A 17,986-nucleotide genomic window follows, 5' to 3' on the forward strand; every position below is an offset into this window, starting at 1 on the left:
CTCGCTGTGTGTAGGGGGGTCACTGAAGGGAGCCCCCCCGGGCTCGCTGTGTGTAGGGGGGGGTCACTGAGGGGAACCCCCCCGGGCTCGCTGTGTGTAGGGGGGGTCACTGAAGGGAACCCCCCCGGGCTCGCTGTGTGTAGGGGGGGTCACTGAGGGAAGCCCCCCTTGGCTCTCAGTGGTTCCCGTGTGCTAGGTTGGGGGCCGGGCCGGGGGTGGCGCTGGCCGCCCGTTGCTCCCCGCTCCCTCCCTCCCTCGGCCGCGCGAGCCAGTGCGTTTGGGCGGGCTGGCGGGGGTGGGAGCCGAGCCGAGCCGAGCCGGGGCGGCCGGGCGGGCGGCGATTTGCATGAAAGGCAGACTGGGAATGAGCTGGAGCGGCCGCCTCTCCGCGCACGCAGAGCGGGGGTGGGGGCCGGAGCCGGAGGAGTCTCCGCCTCAGGGGAACGCGGGAGAAGTCGGGGCAAAGTTTGCCGCCGCCAGCCGGGGCTGCTGAGGGCGCCGCGGGGCCGGGCTCCGAGCGAAGCCAGGCGCCAGGCTCCAGCCCCGCTGCCCTCGGCCCTGTGCGCCGCCGCCCGGCGGAGGGGGGCCCAGGGGGGCGCCGCCAACTTGAGCGGGGTCTCGGGCGGGCTCGGAGCGAGGGGCCGCCCGCGGCGGGAGGCGGCAGCCGGCAGCGGCTGGGAGGGGCGCTGCCTCCCGGAGCGCCGGGCAGGGGAGCCAGCATGTCCTCCATCCTGCCCTTCACTCCCCCCATCGTCAAGCGGCTGCTGGGCTGGAAGAAAGGGGAGCAGAACGGGCAGGAGGAGAAATGGTGCGAGAAGGCGGTGAAGAGCCTGGTGAAGAAGCTGAAGAAGACGGGGCAGCTGGACGAGCTGGAGAAGGCGATCACCACGCAGAACATCAACACCAAGTGCATCACCATCCCTAGGTAGGGAGAGGGCACCCGGGGGGGGCCTCCATCCTGCCACAGGCCCCCCCTCTCTGCGCTCACAGACCGAGCAGGGGCACCGCAGGGAGAAAGAGGTGGCACCCACCCACGGTCAAAATGTCCCTGCGGGGGCATATGTGCTCCCACAGAGAGACCCATGTACACAGAACAGGGGGGAGGGACACAAAGAGAGACCTGCTGGGCACAACCTGTGGGAATAGGCACCTTCAGGCACACGTGGGGCCCCATGCAGAGACACCTGTGTACCCTGAGGGGGGCATGCACAGATCAGGCATGGGTAAGATATAGGTTTGCCCACAGCGAGAGAGACCTACATCCATACACAATCATGGGTGTCCTTGCAGAAGCATGTATTCACACGCAGAGGTAAGGAGTGGACACCCACAAGAGACATGCATAAACATATGGGCACCCACATAAATAGGTGCATTCTCTTTTATGCTTACACATAGCTACCTGCCAGTATACTGAGATGTGAATAACTGTATGTACATCCATTTGGACACGCGTGGCTGAGACACATGTACCTGTAAATAGATGCAGACAGATGCATGCACCCACTCATGTTTGTGTGCACATTCTAGACGTTAAGCATACACCTAGGGTACTTTGAAAAGCAATACTATTACAGGTTTGTGTTAGAGGAATTTTGCTTTTCTCTCCAGTCAACTGCAATAGAAGTTTGGTTTTGTATTCCTTTCTTACAACCGATTGCAGAACACTTTGCATATTTAAAATTAAGAGGTCACAGAATTGTATTACAGTCTGTTAACAGAGAAGACAGAAATTAAGAGGGGAACACAAGAAAGGAAAATGTTTTCAGCTAAGAGTTGAAAAAAGATGGAAGTATTCTGGATTAGTTATACTCGTTGGTGATATTCTCTGTTTCAGAGCCAAAAGTTTCACGCTGCTTTCTGTTACTGAATGAGAGAAATTAGTTTGTTTAGGTCTCTTGCTCCGTTCAGTCGGACATGTCGCTGAAGAAGTGATTTAGGACTCTTGGATACATGTTTCCAGAGTAGGTGGTTGTAACCGCCTCCCCCCCCCCCAAAAAACAAAACAAAAAACACACAACCAAGGAATGCAATTTGCACAGCTAAATGGGATTGCTGTTTGGGGGAGGAGTCATGTATATTGAATAACTGATTTTTTTTCCATATAGATTAATTCTTTATGCAGCATTTTAGGATTGATTCAGTATGATTGCACACTGGACTCATCGTAATGCACAGGAGAGGACAAATATTTAAATGATTACATATGTTTGATTATCTTTGAGGAAATCAAATCACTGAGAACATTTAATCGCTAAAATTTTGTTGATTTCTGTAAGCTCATTCAGATATCTGGCATTTTTAGTTTATTGTTTTTTGGAATAATACAGCATTGCTTTTTTAAACAAATGTTTAAGTTAATCAAGAACAGTTCAATGCTGTATAATTGTATGCTTCTGTGTGTTGATTCTCTCTTTTATATGTGCGCATGCACCCATATACTCTTGGTTGTCAGAATTATTTAATATGCAGTGGCTAGTACTCACAAAGCCGCATCAGTTGTATAAACCACTGAACCGAGTAGTTTTAAAATGTTATGTAGAATTGGAACTTTTCCGCCTCTCCTCCCCAGAAGAATACGTCCAAGCCCACCAAATACAGTTTTTCAAGATTGTTCGATATCTGCTCAGCTCTTCTCTACTGAATGACACTAGCTTAGAGTTTAGTGTAAATTCAAAATGACTCCACTGAAGTCTGTGAGACTACCCTGGGTTCTCTGTCCTTAAGCCTATATTTTGAAACTCATGGTAACCAGCTAAAGCTCTTCCCTGAGGTATTTGCTTACCTTAACCCCAAAAGTTCTGCTACTTATGTGACTTGCTATGTGTGTTGGGTTTCTGGTTTTAGTAAGGACTGACCAGTGCAGACCTGGGAGGGGAATCACCTGAAATTTACATCATTAACAGCACAGATGTTTGGGAAGGATTGGGAGTCATTTTCTGATATATTGTAATTCCAGGGAAACAAATAGGGATAGGGTGGGTGGGCAAACTTGTTTAAATTATTTCTGCGAAAAGGGAGTTTAAAATTAAGCATCAGCAAAAACAGTAAACATCACAAGCCATCAACATTATATGAGAACATTCTAGCTAATGCTAAGCATGCAGAGGCTAACGCTTATTTATATCTTACAGTTCTGTAAATTAACTTTCACCCACTAAAGTAAGCCCCCCAGCAACCATTACAATCTTTTATGTATGCTGACACGAGGCCTAATCCTGCAGTCCTTAATCCTTGACAGCAAAGGGAGTTTTCCCTGAGTAAGCCTGGTAGCATTTGCCTCTTTCAGCAATAGTTAATAGCTAATACAAAAGATTAACCTGCCCCTTTAGGTTCTTTTGCAATATGTTCTATAATAATAATAATACCCATAATCAGGTAGGCCTGTGTTGGGCACTGTACAGACACCTAGTAAGAGACAGTCGCTGCCTGGAAGAGGTTACAGTCAAGGGATATAGGGGAAATGGCAGTATAGAGAGGTGAAATGACTTGCCCAAAGTTACACAGAAGGTCAGTATGTAGTGGTGTTATAGCTGTGTTGGTCCAAGGATAATAGAGAGACAAGGTAAGGTAATACCTTTTATTGGACCAACTGTTGGTGAGAGGGACAAGCTTTCGAGCTTACATAGAGCTCTTCTTCAGGTCTGGGAAACTAAATCAAAGTGCCATGGCTAAATATAAGGTCAATGACAGATCTAAAATTATAATCCAAGTCTCCTGACTCCCAGTCCAGTGCCTTATCCACTTGAGCACACTGCCTGTACTAAAATATCATTGGATAAGCCTTCCAGGCCATTTGTCTCTAATCCTCAGAAGGCAGCTTCTCTGAGTATTTTCATTATAAATACATTATTTCACTAGTTTGGAAAACAAATACTTTGGGAATAAAAGGGAGAACAACTGTTGGGGTTAGATCACACCATGCATTGGTTATAGTGCATCAGTGAACCGTATTCCATTGGAGGTAATACAGGGATGAATCTGGCCCAGTGAAAATAGGTTTAGTCCAAAATTAGCTGTCATAACCATGACATGAAACAAAGTTCCAGGCTGAAGATTGCTTGGGGCCTTCAGAAATGCTGCTCTTGGGAACTCTGAGCCGATGGGTATCTATGAGCTGAGGGGTGAAAACATTATCAACTGCAAATTCCTGATCCCAGTTGATATTAGCCTAGCACTTTGGCTGTAGTGACTGTGCAGTTTTTTAGACAAAACACTTTGAGCCAGATTTGTTAAGGGTGCAATACCAAGAAGCTAGAGAATCCAATTAATCGCTAGTGTATCTTTTTATTTTAAGCTTGTGTGCTGTCTGTGTTTTTGTCCATGTCCTGAGGAAGAGCTGTGTGTAGCTCAAAAGCTTCTCTCTCACCAACAGATGTTGGTCCAATAAAATATATTACCTCGCCCACCCTGTCTCTCTAATATCCTGAGACTGACACAGCGACAACACTGCATATGTATGTTATTGTGTGCCTACTAAATTAACTACAGCTTTACAGCTTGTCATTTGCTGGTTGTTGGCTGGCATGGATTATTCTCCAAGAGATCTATTTTTAATATGATAGCTCTGGTGAAAGAACCTGTGGTAGCAGGAAGAGGGCTGGAGAGACTATTGCAGGGTTTAGAGAGAAAGCAAGAGAGTGCGTGGAACAGGCATTCAGTTCAGCCTTAAGAATCTTAAGAAGTGATCTCGGGCCACTCACATACAGGTCCACTGTCTCCTTGGCCTGCTGGTGCTTTCTCCCATCCTCACCTGGCTCCCTTGCAGAATAGCTTATTTAAAGGGACTTTGTCCAACCCTCTCTCACTGGCCACAGTCCTTCCTCCTCCAAAGGGGAGTTTCCACAGCATGAAGGGGGCTCTGCTTGAGAATGTATTAACTTTCAAGTGGATTCCCAGTGGCATGGCTGGGAGAGCAATGTACATAACACCCCCGGCCCTTGGTCATCTTCTCCTACATTTGAATCCCCGACCACAGAGGTCTTCAGTCAGGCTGAGAAAGCGGGAAGGTGTTGTGTGTGACCTTCTGCATGCAGAGGTGGAAATCTGTGCATTAATAATCAGATATGGTCACACAAAGCATGCCCTTGCTCTCCATTCACTTAACCCTAAGTACATTAGGCTTTCCCTCTCAAACACTCCCCATTCTCCCTCCCCACCCCCCTGCTTCAGCACTGACATCTAGCATGGCTTCAGATGTGTTAGCCTGCATCTTAATGAGCATTAAGAAGGCTTTTCATTCACGTTAAACTGACATTATTCAAAAATGTGCCCCTTTTACCAGAACATAACCTAGTGATAGCTTCTTGTGATAGTTTTGCAAATGTCTGGGGTAGAATGGGCATTCATGAGTCTTTCTGACCTCTCCAAAGTTGTATGCTACTGGAATACCTTCCTTGAACACAGATGCGTTCAAGGTTATGATGTTGCTGCTTTGCTCTAAAAATAGGTTTGAATCTGTCCTTCCTACCAGCCACCAGTTGGCATCACATTTTCAAATTCTTGGTGGCTGTAAGTATCGCTCTCTGAAATCAAAGAGTGTTGGTGTGGAATCGGATGGCATACAACTACCCTTGCTGTACCCTCTGCGGAACGCAAACATGTCAACTTAAACTTCATCCTCGGGGAGAAGAGCAACAAGTTCATAAGTCTATTCCTGAACCTGTGATCTGTACTGGAATGGATTGCATTGTTTGTGCACATGCCAAGCATTTCAACGCTCAGCCCTAGAAACAAAAGGAGTTGGGGTGAATTGTAAGCATTTAATTCTTAAAATTACTAAATATGAGTGTACTGTGGAAATCTGCAATTTGTAGCAGATACTGATTAATACAGTATACACATTTGTCTGTATGAGAGGAGACAATAAATGCCTTACTATTTCAAGAGTATTATTCATCGTGCACGCATGTGCTAAAACATAAGATCTTTCCAGTGTTGTGGCCTTCTTTACAGTGTGTATTTCTGTGCCTGTTTTCTTTTTTGATCCAATTATGGTATTTCTATTTAACATTGCAAGTGGTTTTTACAATAGCCAAGATTCCTCTATGTAAAGAATAAATTCCTTTAAATTTTAGAGAGACAACGTGGGTCAGGTAATGTTTTTTATTGAACCAACTTCTGTTGGTGAAACAGGCAAGCTTTAAGTTAATTTTTTTGTTAATTAAAATATATTTGGGAAGAGAGGATGAGTGTGAGTTCTTATAGAACTCATCTGATATAAGGCTAGAATGTAATGACTGAGTTGGAAACTCTGGATATTTTTTCTTTTGGAAAGAAATGGAACAAAATAAGGACAGGTCTACAAACTTTTGCTGATGCAAGCTACGTTGGCATAAAGCTGATGCAGTTAGTGTATTACTTATGTGCATACATACTTGGCTCCCTGTGCTGGTGCTGCGCTTACTCACCAGGAATGCTTGTGTCAATGCACAGTGCAGTGCACCATAGATTCCCAGTGTGAAACTCGCCACCATCCAGCGTGATATCTTTTGGGAAGTTTTGGCAGTGCACAGTGGGGCAGAAATGAGTCATGCGGCGGGGACTTGGAGCAACTTCCCATCATGCAATTTTCTCCATTCCATAATGTTATCTATATCCCATAATTTTTGCACCTTTCTTAAAAATCCCACAAACCCCTCATGGCTCTCCTTTCTGTCAGCATCTTTGAAAGAAGCATGAAGCCTACACAGCTCTGCACTATTGTCACGAGCGTTCCAAGTATAGGACGCATGATGCTCTGGTATTTGCAGAGCTGCAAGAAGAACAGAATCAGTGGGGAACCTGACGATTTTGTGTAGGACAGAATGCTGTGGGACGTAGCAAGAACCAATTCAAAGTTGTTGGTGGCATTCACGGAGCAGCATTCACAGTGGGGTGATGTTTCTGGGCCTAAGAAATGAGCACTGCCTGGTGGCATTGCATTGTAATACAGGCTTGGCATGATGAGCAATGGCTGCATAGCTTTGGATACGCAAGGCCACATTCGTGGATCTGTGTGCTGAATTAGTCCCAGCCCTGATTTTCCTAGTGCAGGGACAGCAGAGTGAGAGCTGCACTGACAGGAGAAGCGAGTGGTGATCGCACAGTGGAAACTTACAATGCTGTCAGTGGGAAACCATTTTGGAGTTGGAAAATCCACTGCAGCGGCCACTGTCGTGCAAGTGTCTAGAGCCATTAACTGTCTCTGGCTACGCAGGACTGTGACTCTCAGCAATGTGCAGGACATAATGGATGGATTTGCAGCAATGGGGTTCCCGAACTGCGGTGGGGCAATAGATGAAAATCATATGTTTATTTTGTCACCATACCACTTTGCCATAGAGTACATCAACAGAAAGGGCTGCTTTTCTATGGATATGCAGGCATTGTTGGATCACCAGGGACGTTTTACCAACATCAACGTTGGCTGGTCAAGGAAGGTGCATGACACATCTGTAAGAACACAGTACTGTTCAGAAAGTTGCAAGCAGGGACTTGCTTTCCCAACTGGCGGATTACCACTGGTGATGTTGAAATGCCAGTAGTGATCCTGGGGGACCTAGCCTCCTACCCCTTACTCCCCAGCTCACGAAGCCATGCACCACCTATCTCGACAGAACCAACGAAAGATTCAACTACGGGTTCAACAGATGTAGAATGACAGTTGAGTGTGCTTTTGGTAGACTGACAGGGCACTGGTGTTATTTACTCTCAAGATTGGATCTCAGTGAGGAAGAATAATCCCAGTGGTTATAGCTGCCTGCTGTGTGCTGCATAGTATCTGTGAGCAAAGGGGGGAAAATGCTGCCAGAGTCTAGGTAGAGAGGCTCTTTGCTGAGTTTGAAGAGCTAGACACAAGGGCTATTAGAATAGCTCAGTGCTGAGCTATATTGCTCAGGGATGCTTTGAAATAGCACTTTAACAGAGAACCACAGTAATGCATCGTGGTGTACTGTGCTCTACCTGGCCCTGCTGTTTTGGGACCTGTTAGGAATTGTGTGCTGCTTGGCATGGTATCTGTGAATGTAACACTGTCGATGGAGATTTTTAAGAGCAGGTTAGGCTAACCCTTGTCAGGGATGGTCTAGATAATACTTAGTCCTGCCATGGGTGCAGGGGACTGGACTAGATGACCTTTAGGGGTCTCTTCCAGTCCTATGATTCTATAATGCACCTATTAATTTTGTGGTGCTTGCATTACATTCATTTATTTTGTCACTGTTAATATGAGTTGTCATGCTGTACAGTAACATGTATGTGGGTGCTTTCAGTACTGCTAGGCATTTTGCAGTATGCGTTTGGAACTCATAAAGATGAATTATTTTCCAAACAATAGAATTTTATTGAGTAACTAAAACACTGCCAAAAAAAAATCTGTGAAAGTTAAAAGCAAATACATTAAAAACTTAATATGTACAGAGATGAAGAAAGGGGCAAGAACATTCATGTCCATTTTGGTGCACACATGGCACCTATGGTACTCTCAGGTCAGTGTATCTGAAATTGTGCTTGTCCTTAATGTCCCCTGGGGTGGAGTGCTGGGGTAGGGATGCAGCCCCTGATGTCATGTGGAATGTTGCGGGAGGGGAGTCTAGGAGGGTACTATAATGGAGTTCTCCATGGATTGCAAAAGGAGGCAAGTCCGTGATTATTGAACCTGCAGGTCCACAACAGTCATCATCCGTGTTTGCTGCTGGAGAAGCCCCATTATGTCCTGGTGCATTTTTTTTTTTTCCTCCTCTCTCCTTTTCCTGCTGGAACTCCTGGGAGATTCTCCTGTTTCCTCTTTCCTTCTCCATACAGTCTGCAATATTCACCCTCCAGGCCCTGATGCAGCACTGGCTTACAGGGTCTCACGGAACATATCATCCTGAGTCATCTTCTTTCTCCCCCTTATCTGGCTCAGGCATTCTCCGGATGTGAAGGGTGAACCCCTCGAGGCTGCAGTGACAGCAGCTACAGAGAAAGCACACACAAGTGCCACTGTCACAATGGAAAGCGAAAGTTGAGACTCAGAATTCCCATCCCTTGCTCCCCTAAAGTTTTAAACAAGACATATTTATTGATGCTTCTGCTTTGAAGTGCTTGCACACAGTGCCACTCACAACACCAGCCAGGATGATTGTGGCCTACCAGGGGTGAGGGAAATAAGGAGAGAATTGTTCGGTTGCATGAAACTCTGAGTATAGGGCAATGGCATTGAGTTGTGGCACCATTTTCCACAGGTGGTAGTGATTTTAGCTGATATCTCACTCCTGAGGATGACAAAGGCACAGAGAGCACAGCTGCTGCTCATGTTCTGAAGCCACCTGGGCCTGAATGTTACTAGCTTGTTTACTGCAATAGTGCCTGCTGAAATTATCACTGACTGGCATGGGAATTTATCCTACTGTAGAGGAAGAAATAAGGCTGCCATCCATAGAAACCTTCGGGAGAGGATTGCAGCCAAAAGTTTCATTGAGATTTCTCAGGTGGATTCAAGGGACATCCCTGTGTACACAAACAAACTGCTCCGTGTGGCCTTCCGTGCCTATCTCTGCAGGGAAATGAAAAGCAGATGATAACTCTACCTCTTGTTGTTCTGCTACATCTTCTAGGATGAGTAAATGAATGAAAAGTCGATAGCTATGTCCTGTTAAGTTGGGGTTGCCATCAGTACACCATTGTAATGGAAAATAACATATTCACAGTTATCTGAGGTTCTTTCCCCTGCATTGGGCTCACCCATGCTCAACTGCTGGGACTGACTGGACTGTGGTGGAGTCTGAAACAGGTCCTAGCTTGTGGCATATCTGGACCTCCCAGTCGCATATTCTCTATGATAGTCTTCTTCCTTCTCCTCTCTGTTCACAGCAGGTTCCTGTGACTCTGGTTCCTCAGAGGTATCCATAGTGGTGTGCTGGTGGGGTCTCTGCCAAGTATGGCATGCAGCTCTTTGTAAAAGTGGTAGGGCTGCGGCTCAGCACTGGATTGACTGTTGGCCTTCCTGGCCTTCTGATATGCCTGCCAGAGTTCCTTTGCTTTCACGCTGCATTGTTGTCCATCCCTGCTATATTCCTTCTTCTGCATCTCTCGTGCAGTGTGCTCATAAATGTCCACGTTTCTACAGCTGATCCGTAGCTGTGCCTGCACAGGCCTTTCTCTCCACTGGCTCAGGAGATCCAAAATCTCCTGTCTACTCCAGGCTGGACTGTGTCTGAAGTGGGTAGCCGGCATGATCAGCTGGGCAGTTCCATGCAACAATGGAGAGCTGCTAGGTGTGCTCACAAAGCTGGACAATCAGGAAAAGGCTTTTAAAAAAATGGCAGGGTTTTAAAAGGTGATCCCTGGGCAGTGGAGTTCATAATTTATGACCAGAGCGGTCAGTGTCTGGTTTTGTGGGACAAACTGCTGGAGGACTGTTGGGTTGACACTGTGTTACCTATGTCTACACTTGCTATGTGTCCACCTCAGTACATCAACCATGTCTCCATGCCGCTTGGGTTGGTGGTGTTACGGCATCACCGTAACAGGCTACTTACGTTGGTGGGAGATGAATTCAAGTGTAGACACATGCACAACTAGGCCACTGCAAGGCAGCTTACATTGACCTAACTTAGGCCTGGTCTACACTACAAAGTCTTCCACAGTGCTCTCCTCCCCTCCTCCACCTAGGTGTAAAATACCATTTAAACAGCAATAATGCTTAATAGGGGTACTCTTAAGAAGATGCTTAGGAGGTGCTAGAAAACCTTGTTTGGGCGTTCTTTATGTTGATAGTTGACCTTGCAAATTTTACAAAAATGTATCCTTAACCTTCTCCTTAAGATCATCTTAACATTACAAGTATGGAAATGCTAAATACAACTTTGTAGTGTATGCTATCTGTGAGCTTGCAAATATGTGGCTTCCTTTCAGTTCTGGTGTGCCATTAATATTTCTAACAGTCTCAGGTCTTGTCTACACACATACTAAACCAGTGCATTTTTGAGTGTGGACATGCTTCTCAGTTTAAAACTGGCTTATATCAGTTTAGCTGATCAGTGGGCAAGCTGAATCAATACTAACTAGGTTTACATCAATTTAAGAGTGTCCACATGCAAACACGGCTGCTACTCTGAAAACTGATTTATAACCACCCCTTTTGTTAAATCAGCCCAACTTTTTGTGTAGCTTGAGCCAAAAATTAAAATACCCCAATAGAATGGACTTAGTCTGCCTTCTCCATGTATCAGTAATATATCTGTCAGCAGGCAGTGCTTCTCAACATTGTTTAGTTGTTCTTTCCTGAGAAGTATGGGCCAGATCATGTTCTCATTAAAATCAACTGCAATATTCCCTTTGCAGGATCATCCTCTGTGTTTGTACAATGTAAACTTTGTTTCTTTTCTCTGATTCTCTCCCATTTACTTTTTAAAAAAGATAAAAGCATTTTAAGCAGCTTTTTAAAGGCACATAAGTCTGATTATATCATGATGTAGAACAGTAAATGTTGAATCTTTGTGAAATAAAGTTTAAAATGGTTGCTTAACTTTTATAGTAAGAGGGAAAAGACCCTGAACATTGCGTTCATTTAAATATAATGAGAAATAAATGCAAAAATTGGATGAAATCAGGAAATGCACACTGTACAGGATTATCACATCAGGGATCCAATTAAAATAAACTCTTCTAATAAATATTGGTTTAATAATGTAAACTTGTGATCACTATATTACTGCAACAGAAATAAAATTAACAAGATTTAATGGACTGAGCGGCCGTTAATTTACACTTGTTAATTTATTAGAAACTTCTAATGCTGTTTAATGCACAATAATGCCATTATTCTGCATGATGTACTTTATGAAATAAATAGGGCCAAACAGTGCTTGAATTAAATTGAAATTAGATTTTATTCCCAAATTATCTTTTTATTTATTTAAATTTTTAATATTTTGTGTTCCTCTATTGAGAGCAATTAAATACACAAGGTTGGAATGCAGCAGTCCCTTTCAGCAAGGCTCATGAATGGTCCTAATTAACTTTTATCCTTGCCTGCTTTGATGTGCTGTGTACAATTTTTTTTTCCAGACCAAAGCTCATTGTGTTGATTGGCAGTGAAGGGATCTGAGCGCGGGAGGGGAGGGGGCGGGAGAGGGAAGGAAGGGGGGAGGAATACAGCTAATAAGGACAGAAACCAGGTATTCTAGTTCTACTAGGCTGACTTCACTAAACTTCGAGAATGTTTGCTAATTGCATTTTGTTACATGCAAACTTAACAGCACCGAAGTCGTTTGCAAGTTGGACAATTGTACTAGTCATTGGTCGCATAACCACTTCTGTAACTGAAGAAGCAATATAATTTCCTAAATGTGATGATTGTTGAGTAAGTGCTACTTTAAAGCTAGCTTGAAGTCTCTTTAGCTGATTCTCATTTACCCTGAGGCCTCTTTACTCCACTTTTGCAATGTAAAAAGGCCTTAAAATTATTGTAAAGAGGCCTCAGGCAGGCAGGCCTGATGTTCATTTACACTCTTGCTGCTCCTTACTTTTCTCATTTTATGTAGTACTGTGACTCTGCGTAAGGAGATAAAAAGACAGGGCCCCTTCCCCTTTGAGCTGCTCAGACACTAAAGGGCTGATCCTGCAAACACATAGATGTCTAACTTGATTCGTGCATATAGTAGAACTGACTTCAAGGGAAATACTCTGTCTTACTCTACTCTACCTATCTGGTCCACATATCTGTACATAATATATTTATGCTCACAACAGCCCTGTGAGATAGAGATGGGCACACAGAGATGGAAATCTGTGGCGGAGGAGGGAATTGAGTCCCAGGCTTGTACCCTAGCTACTGAACTATGCTTCCTCTCTAGATGAGCAATTACCGCATAAACAAGCACTACCCAGCATGAGGAAGGGTTACAGAAACGGGACTTAATCAGATCAAAGAACGCAATACAAAAATAACAGACATTAGTGACTAAGGGAATCGTGGATGAAAAGTTGTCAGGAAGCAGACAGGAAAAGTGCTCTTTGGGGACGGGAATTATTCACTGTGACCCTCCTTCTGTCACCCTTGCTCATGCTTAGTAGCATGTTGCTCCATGAGAAATCCTGTTGATTAGGTTTGATTTTTTTTAATTATTAATTTCACATCTCTACTACATTTGCAATATAGTGAGAGGGCCTCATGGGAAGATGTTCTTTTAAAAATATAAGAAATCCAGCAATACTCATCCCAGAATAAAAAGGAATGCATAATTTTAGAAAATGTAAATAAAATGGGTTTTGATAACTTTTATTCCTGGCTAGTAATGTTTTTAGAGGCTAATCTTTATTTAACACCTGGGGTTTTGAGATTTAACAGATTGTACATTTTAGCTGTTGTACTGTCAGGATTGGTTATTGATATAACTTACACCGCAGTTTGTAGCTACTTGTACTGAAATCTTTGCTGCAAACTGTGTCCATAACCCTATTATGCCTAATATGAAATGCTGTTGATTAGAGTTGCTGATATGAGCTGTTCTGATCATATTACAGTTGATGAGTGTCAACATGCTGTTTGTATCAGGGGTGAAGTTGCAGCCAGCAATAACAATTGGATGATGAAACAGATAGTGAATCCATATCTTCCTATGATGAAACAAAGTAAATCTTGTCTTGCTGTTTTGTTTGCGTTAGCCATAAAACAGGAAGTTTACTTAAACTAGTAACCTTACAGCAGAAAACGGTTAAATACAAAAAATGGACATCATAGAATACAGCTGTGGAAAGTGAGAATTACCAGAATGTTTGTGTACTGAGTGCGTCTCTGTTATTATTAACTGGTAGAGAACAATTTCTACAAAAGTTCCTTCCCGTTGCTACTGAATTTTAAGCATTTGCTGTGTGGAAAAACTGAACCAAGCTACATCTATCTTAATTTTGTATACTCATATAAAACTAAATGTAGTGGTTTTTCATAGCGATAGAGTGTCTGTGGTTTCTGCACATGTGAAGTGTTACAAAAAGCCTCTTTTGAGCTGGTTGTTCTTCCCCTTGAGTGTTGTGCATAGCGAGTGTTCACCACACAACGCGTAATAGTATCTGAAAAATTATACCAGTGCTTAAAAAGTACTTTGTCTCTAATGAAAGGCTGACAAGCAGCTGGAGTCTGATTCTCTTCTCTAACTCCTCCAACTCATTTCTGTGACTGAGAGGAGAATTGGAACAGAAAGGCTAAGCAAGGGGATTGAAACTGGTGGTTCCATTTAGGGCTAATTTGTGCCTCCCTCCTCCACATTCTCTTACACAGCCATGCAAATGCAGGAAGGAGGAAGGACTCCCCCCTACAAAAAAAGCCACCCAGAATTGCAGTCCCTGAACTGGGAGGAGAATAGGGGCTGCTGCTGACTTACAGCCTCCCCGCCCCCCACCCTTGCCCTTCTCCAGCAACTAGTTGGGATGCAGAGCAGGCAGAGCCATGATTCCTCCTCCCATCCATGCCCACAGGAAGGAGTATTTTACAGAGATCGAGCAAATTATTCCCACTACTGCCACCCACTTGGAGGACCAGTTAGACTGAGGCTCCAGGAGGCAATTGTGCTTCTGATACTATGTCTGTGCTGCAAAAAAGTGTGTCCCCTTAATTCAGGTTAGCTAATTCAGACTGAAATAGCAATGAAGGCATATCAGTTTGGCTTTTAACACAGGTTAGCAGCTCAAATTTGACCCCAAGCTGCCCTCTAGGCTTGTGCTTTAGGTGCTAACCCAAGTTAAAAACTGAGTTGCCATGCCTTCACTGCTATTTTAACCCATGTTAGCCACCCTGAATTAAGAGCACACCTCTTTGCAGTACTCTGAGAGACAGTCTGCTGGTACAGCACTGCCTTGCCCTTCATAATAGATTGTACCTTAAAAGGACTTAAAAGGACATCTAGCCCAAAATTATTACTGAAGTTGGTCTGGAGCTTGGAATCTGAATGCCTGTGAATTTTTTTTTTTTTTTTTTTTTTTTTGAATTGTCAAATTCACAAGTTCTTAGTGAAAATCTGCCTGAGTGGCTTTGTTCTGGGCTAGTTCAAAACCTGAAGGGTCCTATTTATTGCTTCTGTTTTGAATGTGGACAAAAATCTCACAAGCACCTCTTGGGCCCAATGTGGTGGAAATTGCACAAGCTTGGCTAATCTTGTGATATGTTCACCACTTGGGGCTGAAACCCTGATTCAGCCTTGAACCTAAATCATAACCTAAGCTGAATATGGCTCTGAACACCCTCTTATTGGCTTGCCTAATGATATCATATAAGGTGGTTGTTTATTGAATTTTGTAGCAATATGTTAGGGTCAATGCATTCTTTCCAAAAATATAGAGGGAAAGCTTTGCTGAAAAATGATGACAATGCTATGTTAAGTGGCGATAATTTGATTTTAAAATCATTATATAAAAGTACTAAAAACAACGTAGTGATCCCTTCTGAAAGATACTAAATATAATATAAATAAACGTAAATAAAAGCTTTTGGAGCTTTTGCAATCTGACTAGTAAATATAGCCTGTGTCTCCAACAAAAGTATGTTCGCAACTGTAAACTGCCTATAATATCATTGTGAACTGGACGTCAGAAATAACTTGCATATATGTAGACAGAGGATCCTTGAGGCTATTTCCCAAATCCTGGTTCTATTGATCTTGCAGAACTTTAATAACTGCAAATTTGTGTCCTAAGGTTCTAATCACTTCTTTCTTTCTTTCTTTCTTTCTTTCTTTCTTTCTTTCTTTCTTTCTTTCTTTCTTTCAACTTAAAAAAAATAAGTTGATAAATGGCTTTTATGTTTGTGGATTATGACCCAGTGAATATGTTTTATAGTTAGAGCAGGAGACTTAACTGAAAACACTAAATTTCTGTTCTTCAGTACTGACTTGTGTGACCTTTGGCAAGTCCCTTAACCCCTCTATACCTCAGTTTTCCCATCTGGAAAAATACTTAGCATTTATGTACCTCACAAGGATCTTGGGAGAATTAAATACTTTTTGTAAAGCGCTCTGAATTTCTCAGACATATGGCATTATATTCTGTAGTCAATTGGGTTGAGTCTTCACTGGAGCTCTGCTCCAGGGTTAGCACTCCACCCGTCAATGGTGCTTATGTTAAGAATGGGGCCTATGGTAAGTACAAAGTAGGAAGGGCTCAACCCAGCTGCCATTGAAATCAATGGGAATTTTGCCATTAGAATCAGTGGGAGCAGGATAAGGAAAGGGAATAGCAGATTTTAAAGCCTGAATGAGTTTTCCATAGGGTATATAATGTATAGATGTTTTAAAAGTACACTTTTAAAATGTTCTTTTTCTGTGTAATTTTTGTATTAAGGCAGCTGTTCTAAATTTTGCTGGAAACTTTCTTAGAAAATATGTAGATGCTACATCTATGAAAATATTAGAATTCAGTAGATGTTTAGTGGTAAATCTTAACTGGTTTGCATAATATTTGTGTTTATCTCTGTGCCGGTAACTGCTGTACACATGGGGTATTTTAACGGGTAGACACATCCTACCGCAGTGGTCTGCTACAGAGCTTATGCTTTAGAGTCTGTTAGTACAAGTTCAGAGAAACACTATATCTATAGCCTAATGCTTTCATGTAGGTATTGGTATAAAACCTAGTGTGAATAAAAAAGCCATTCAGCTACAAAAAAACAACTAAAATAAATAGTTTGTCAGTTGCATTCATTGTTAGTAGCAGACTTTTTACTAGGCATGAGCTGCAACAGTGTAGCTATGTCGTAAAAATAAACACTTTTGCATATACATTTTTGATATACTGAACACATTGACACCCACTGAAAGTATCACAACTATCAGTTTTCCTTGAAATCCCTCATTTGGTGATTTCTGGGGTATACATCCGGCTCATGAGGTGGTAAACTGGTAACTGACCAACTTGATTGAAAGCCTGCAGTGTTAAATACCTTGTCTGTCTTCAATCATGTGATAGGTGGAAATCTTATCAGGGCCTGAAATAATTGCTCTTTTCATAAATATTTAATTAAATTGACTTGTAATTCTGGCCAAAGGAGGCAACTAATACTTTTACTAAATCTCTCCATTATAATCATTTCATGACCAGTGATATTTATGAGTGTGGGTACTTGGCTTGCTCTCAAGAAATCTAATATAACTTTCATATTAGTCCTTGGATGTTACAAATAGTTATTGAGTATAAAATTCAGTGATTCAGTACAGATGTTATTAGCACCTTCTCCTTTCCCTCCCAGAAGAAGAGGCGTTCTGCTTGAAAGGGGTGTCTCTTTACCTAATGTCCAGTGCTATCAAATGCCTTTTAACCATGGTCTCTTGTCACAATTGCAAAAATTTGGGAAATACTGAACATTTTAATGTAGAAGGGGAGCATGTTGTAGTGCTTGCCTTACACTTTTCATCAGTAGATCTCAGAGCACTTTACAAAGGAAATAACTACCATTATCCCCATTTTACAGATGTGGAAGCTGAAGCCCAGAGAGTGAAGTGACTTACCCAAGGTCACCCATCAGGCCAGTAGCAGAATGGGGAGTAAAACGGGGAAGGGGGGGCGTAGAACCCAGGTCTCCTGAGTCCTAATCCAGTGCTCTGTCCATGAGAGACCTACTGCTGTGACTCTCCATAGCATGTGACTTGTCATCCTTTAAATAGGTAGCAGCCAGTGGTTGAAATGCAGGGAATTCTGGATCCTGCCATTAGTAGAAATTTGGAATGCAGCGTGAAAAAACACCCCCCTGTGCTCAGGAAGTTTCAGCGCTGTAAAGCGCCAGTGTAGACAGTGCACCAGCACTGGTAGCTACGCCTCTTGTGGAGGTGGGGTTTTGTTTTTTTCCTCTCCCAGCTTGCACCATGACCACACAAGGCACGTTAAAACGCTGCCAGTGTAGACTAGCCCTGAGATGGCTTGGGGAGGAGGACCAATAGCCTAGTACTAGTGCCTATAATCTGTGAAGGGATAAACAAAGCCTCCGTAAGGCTGTACTGCCCACCGTCTCAAGTACACAACCAAATGAAGGGTC

At 43.3% G+C, this 17,986-nt stretch overlaps 1 protein-coding gene across 1 annotated transcript in view; it reads left to right on the plus strand.

Annotated features, from left to right (window-relative positions):
* Window positions 1-321: 321 nt before the first annotated feature.
* The window catches only part of SMAD3 (SMAD family member 3), a 98,934-nt gene continuing 81,269 nt past the window's right edge, over window positions 322-17,986 (plus strand). The window contains exon 1 of the mRNA XM_034783463.1: window positions 322-925. Within this exon, the coding sequence (XP_034639354.1) occupies window positions 720-925 (206 nt within the window). The 5' untranslated portion in view covers window positions 322-719. The remainder of the gene's footprint in view (window positions 926-17,986) is intronic.

The sequence above is a fragment of the Trachemys scripta genome, chromosome 10 (genome assembly GCF_013100865.1).
Source record: "Trachemys scripta elegans isolate TJP31775 chromosome 10, CAS_Tse_1.0, whole genome shotgun sequence".
Lineage (NCBI taxonomy): Eukaryota > Metazoa > Chordata > Testudines > Emydidae > Trachemys > Trachemys scripta.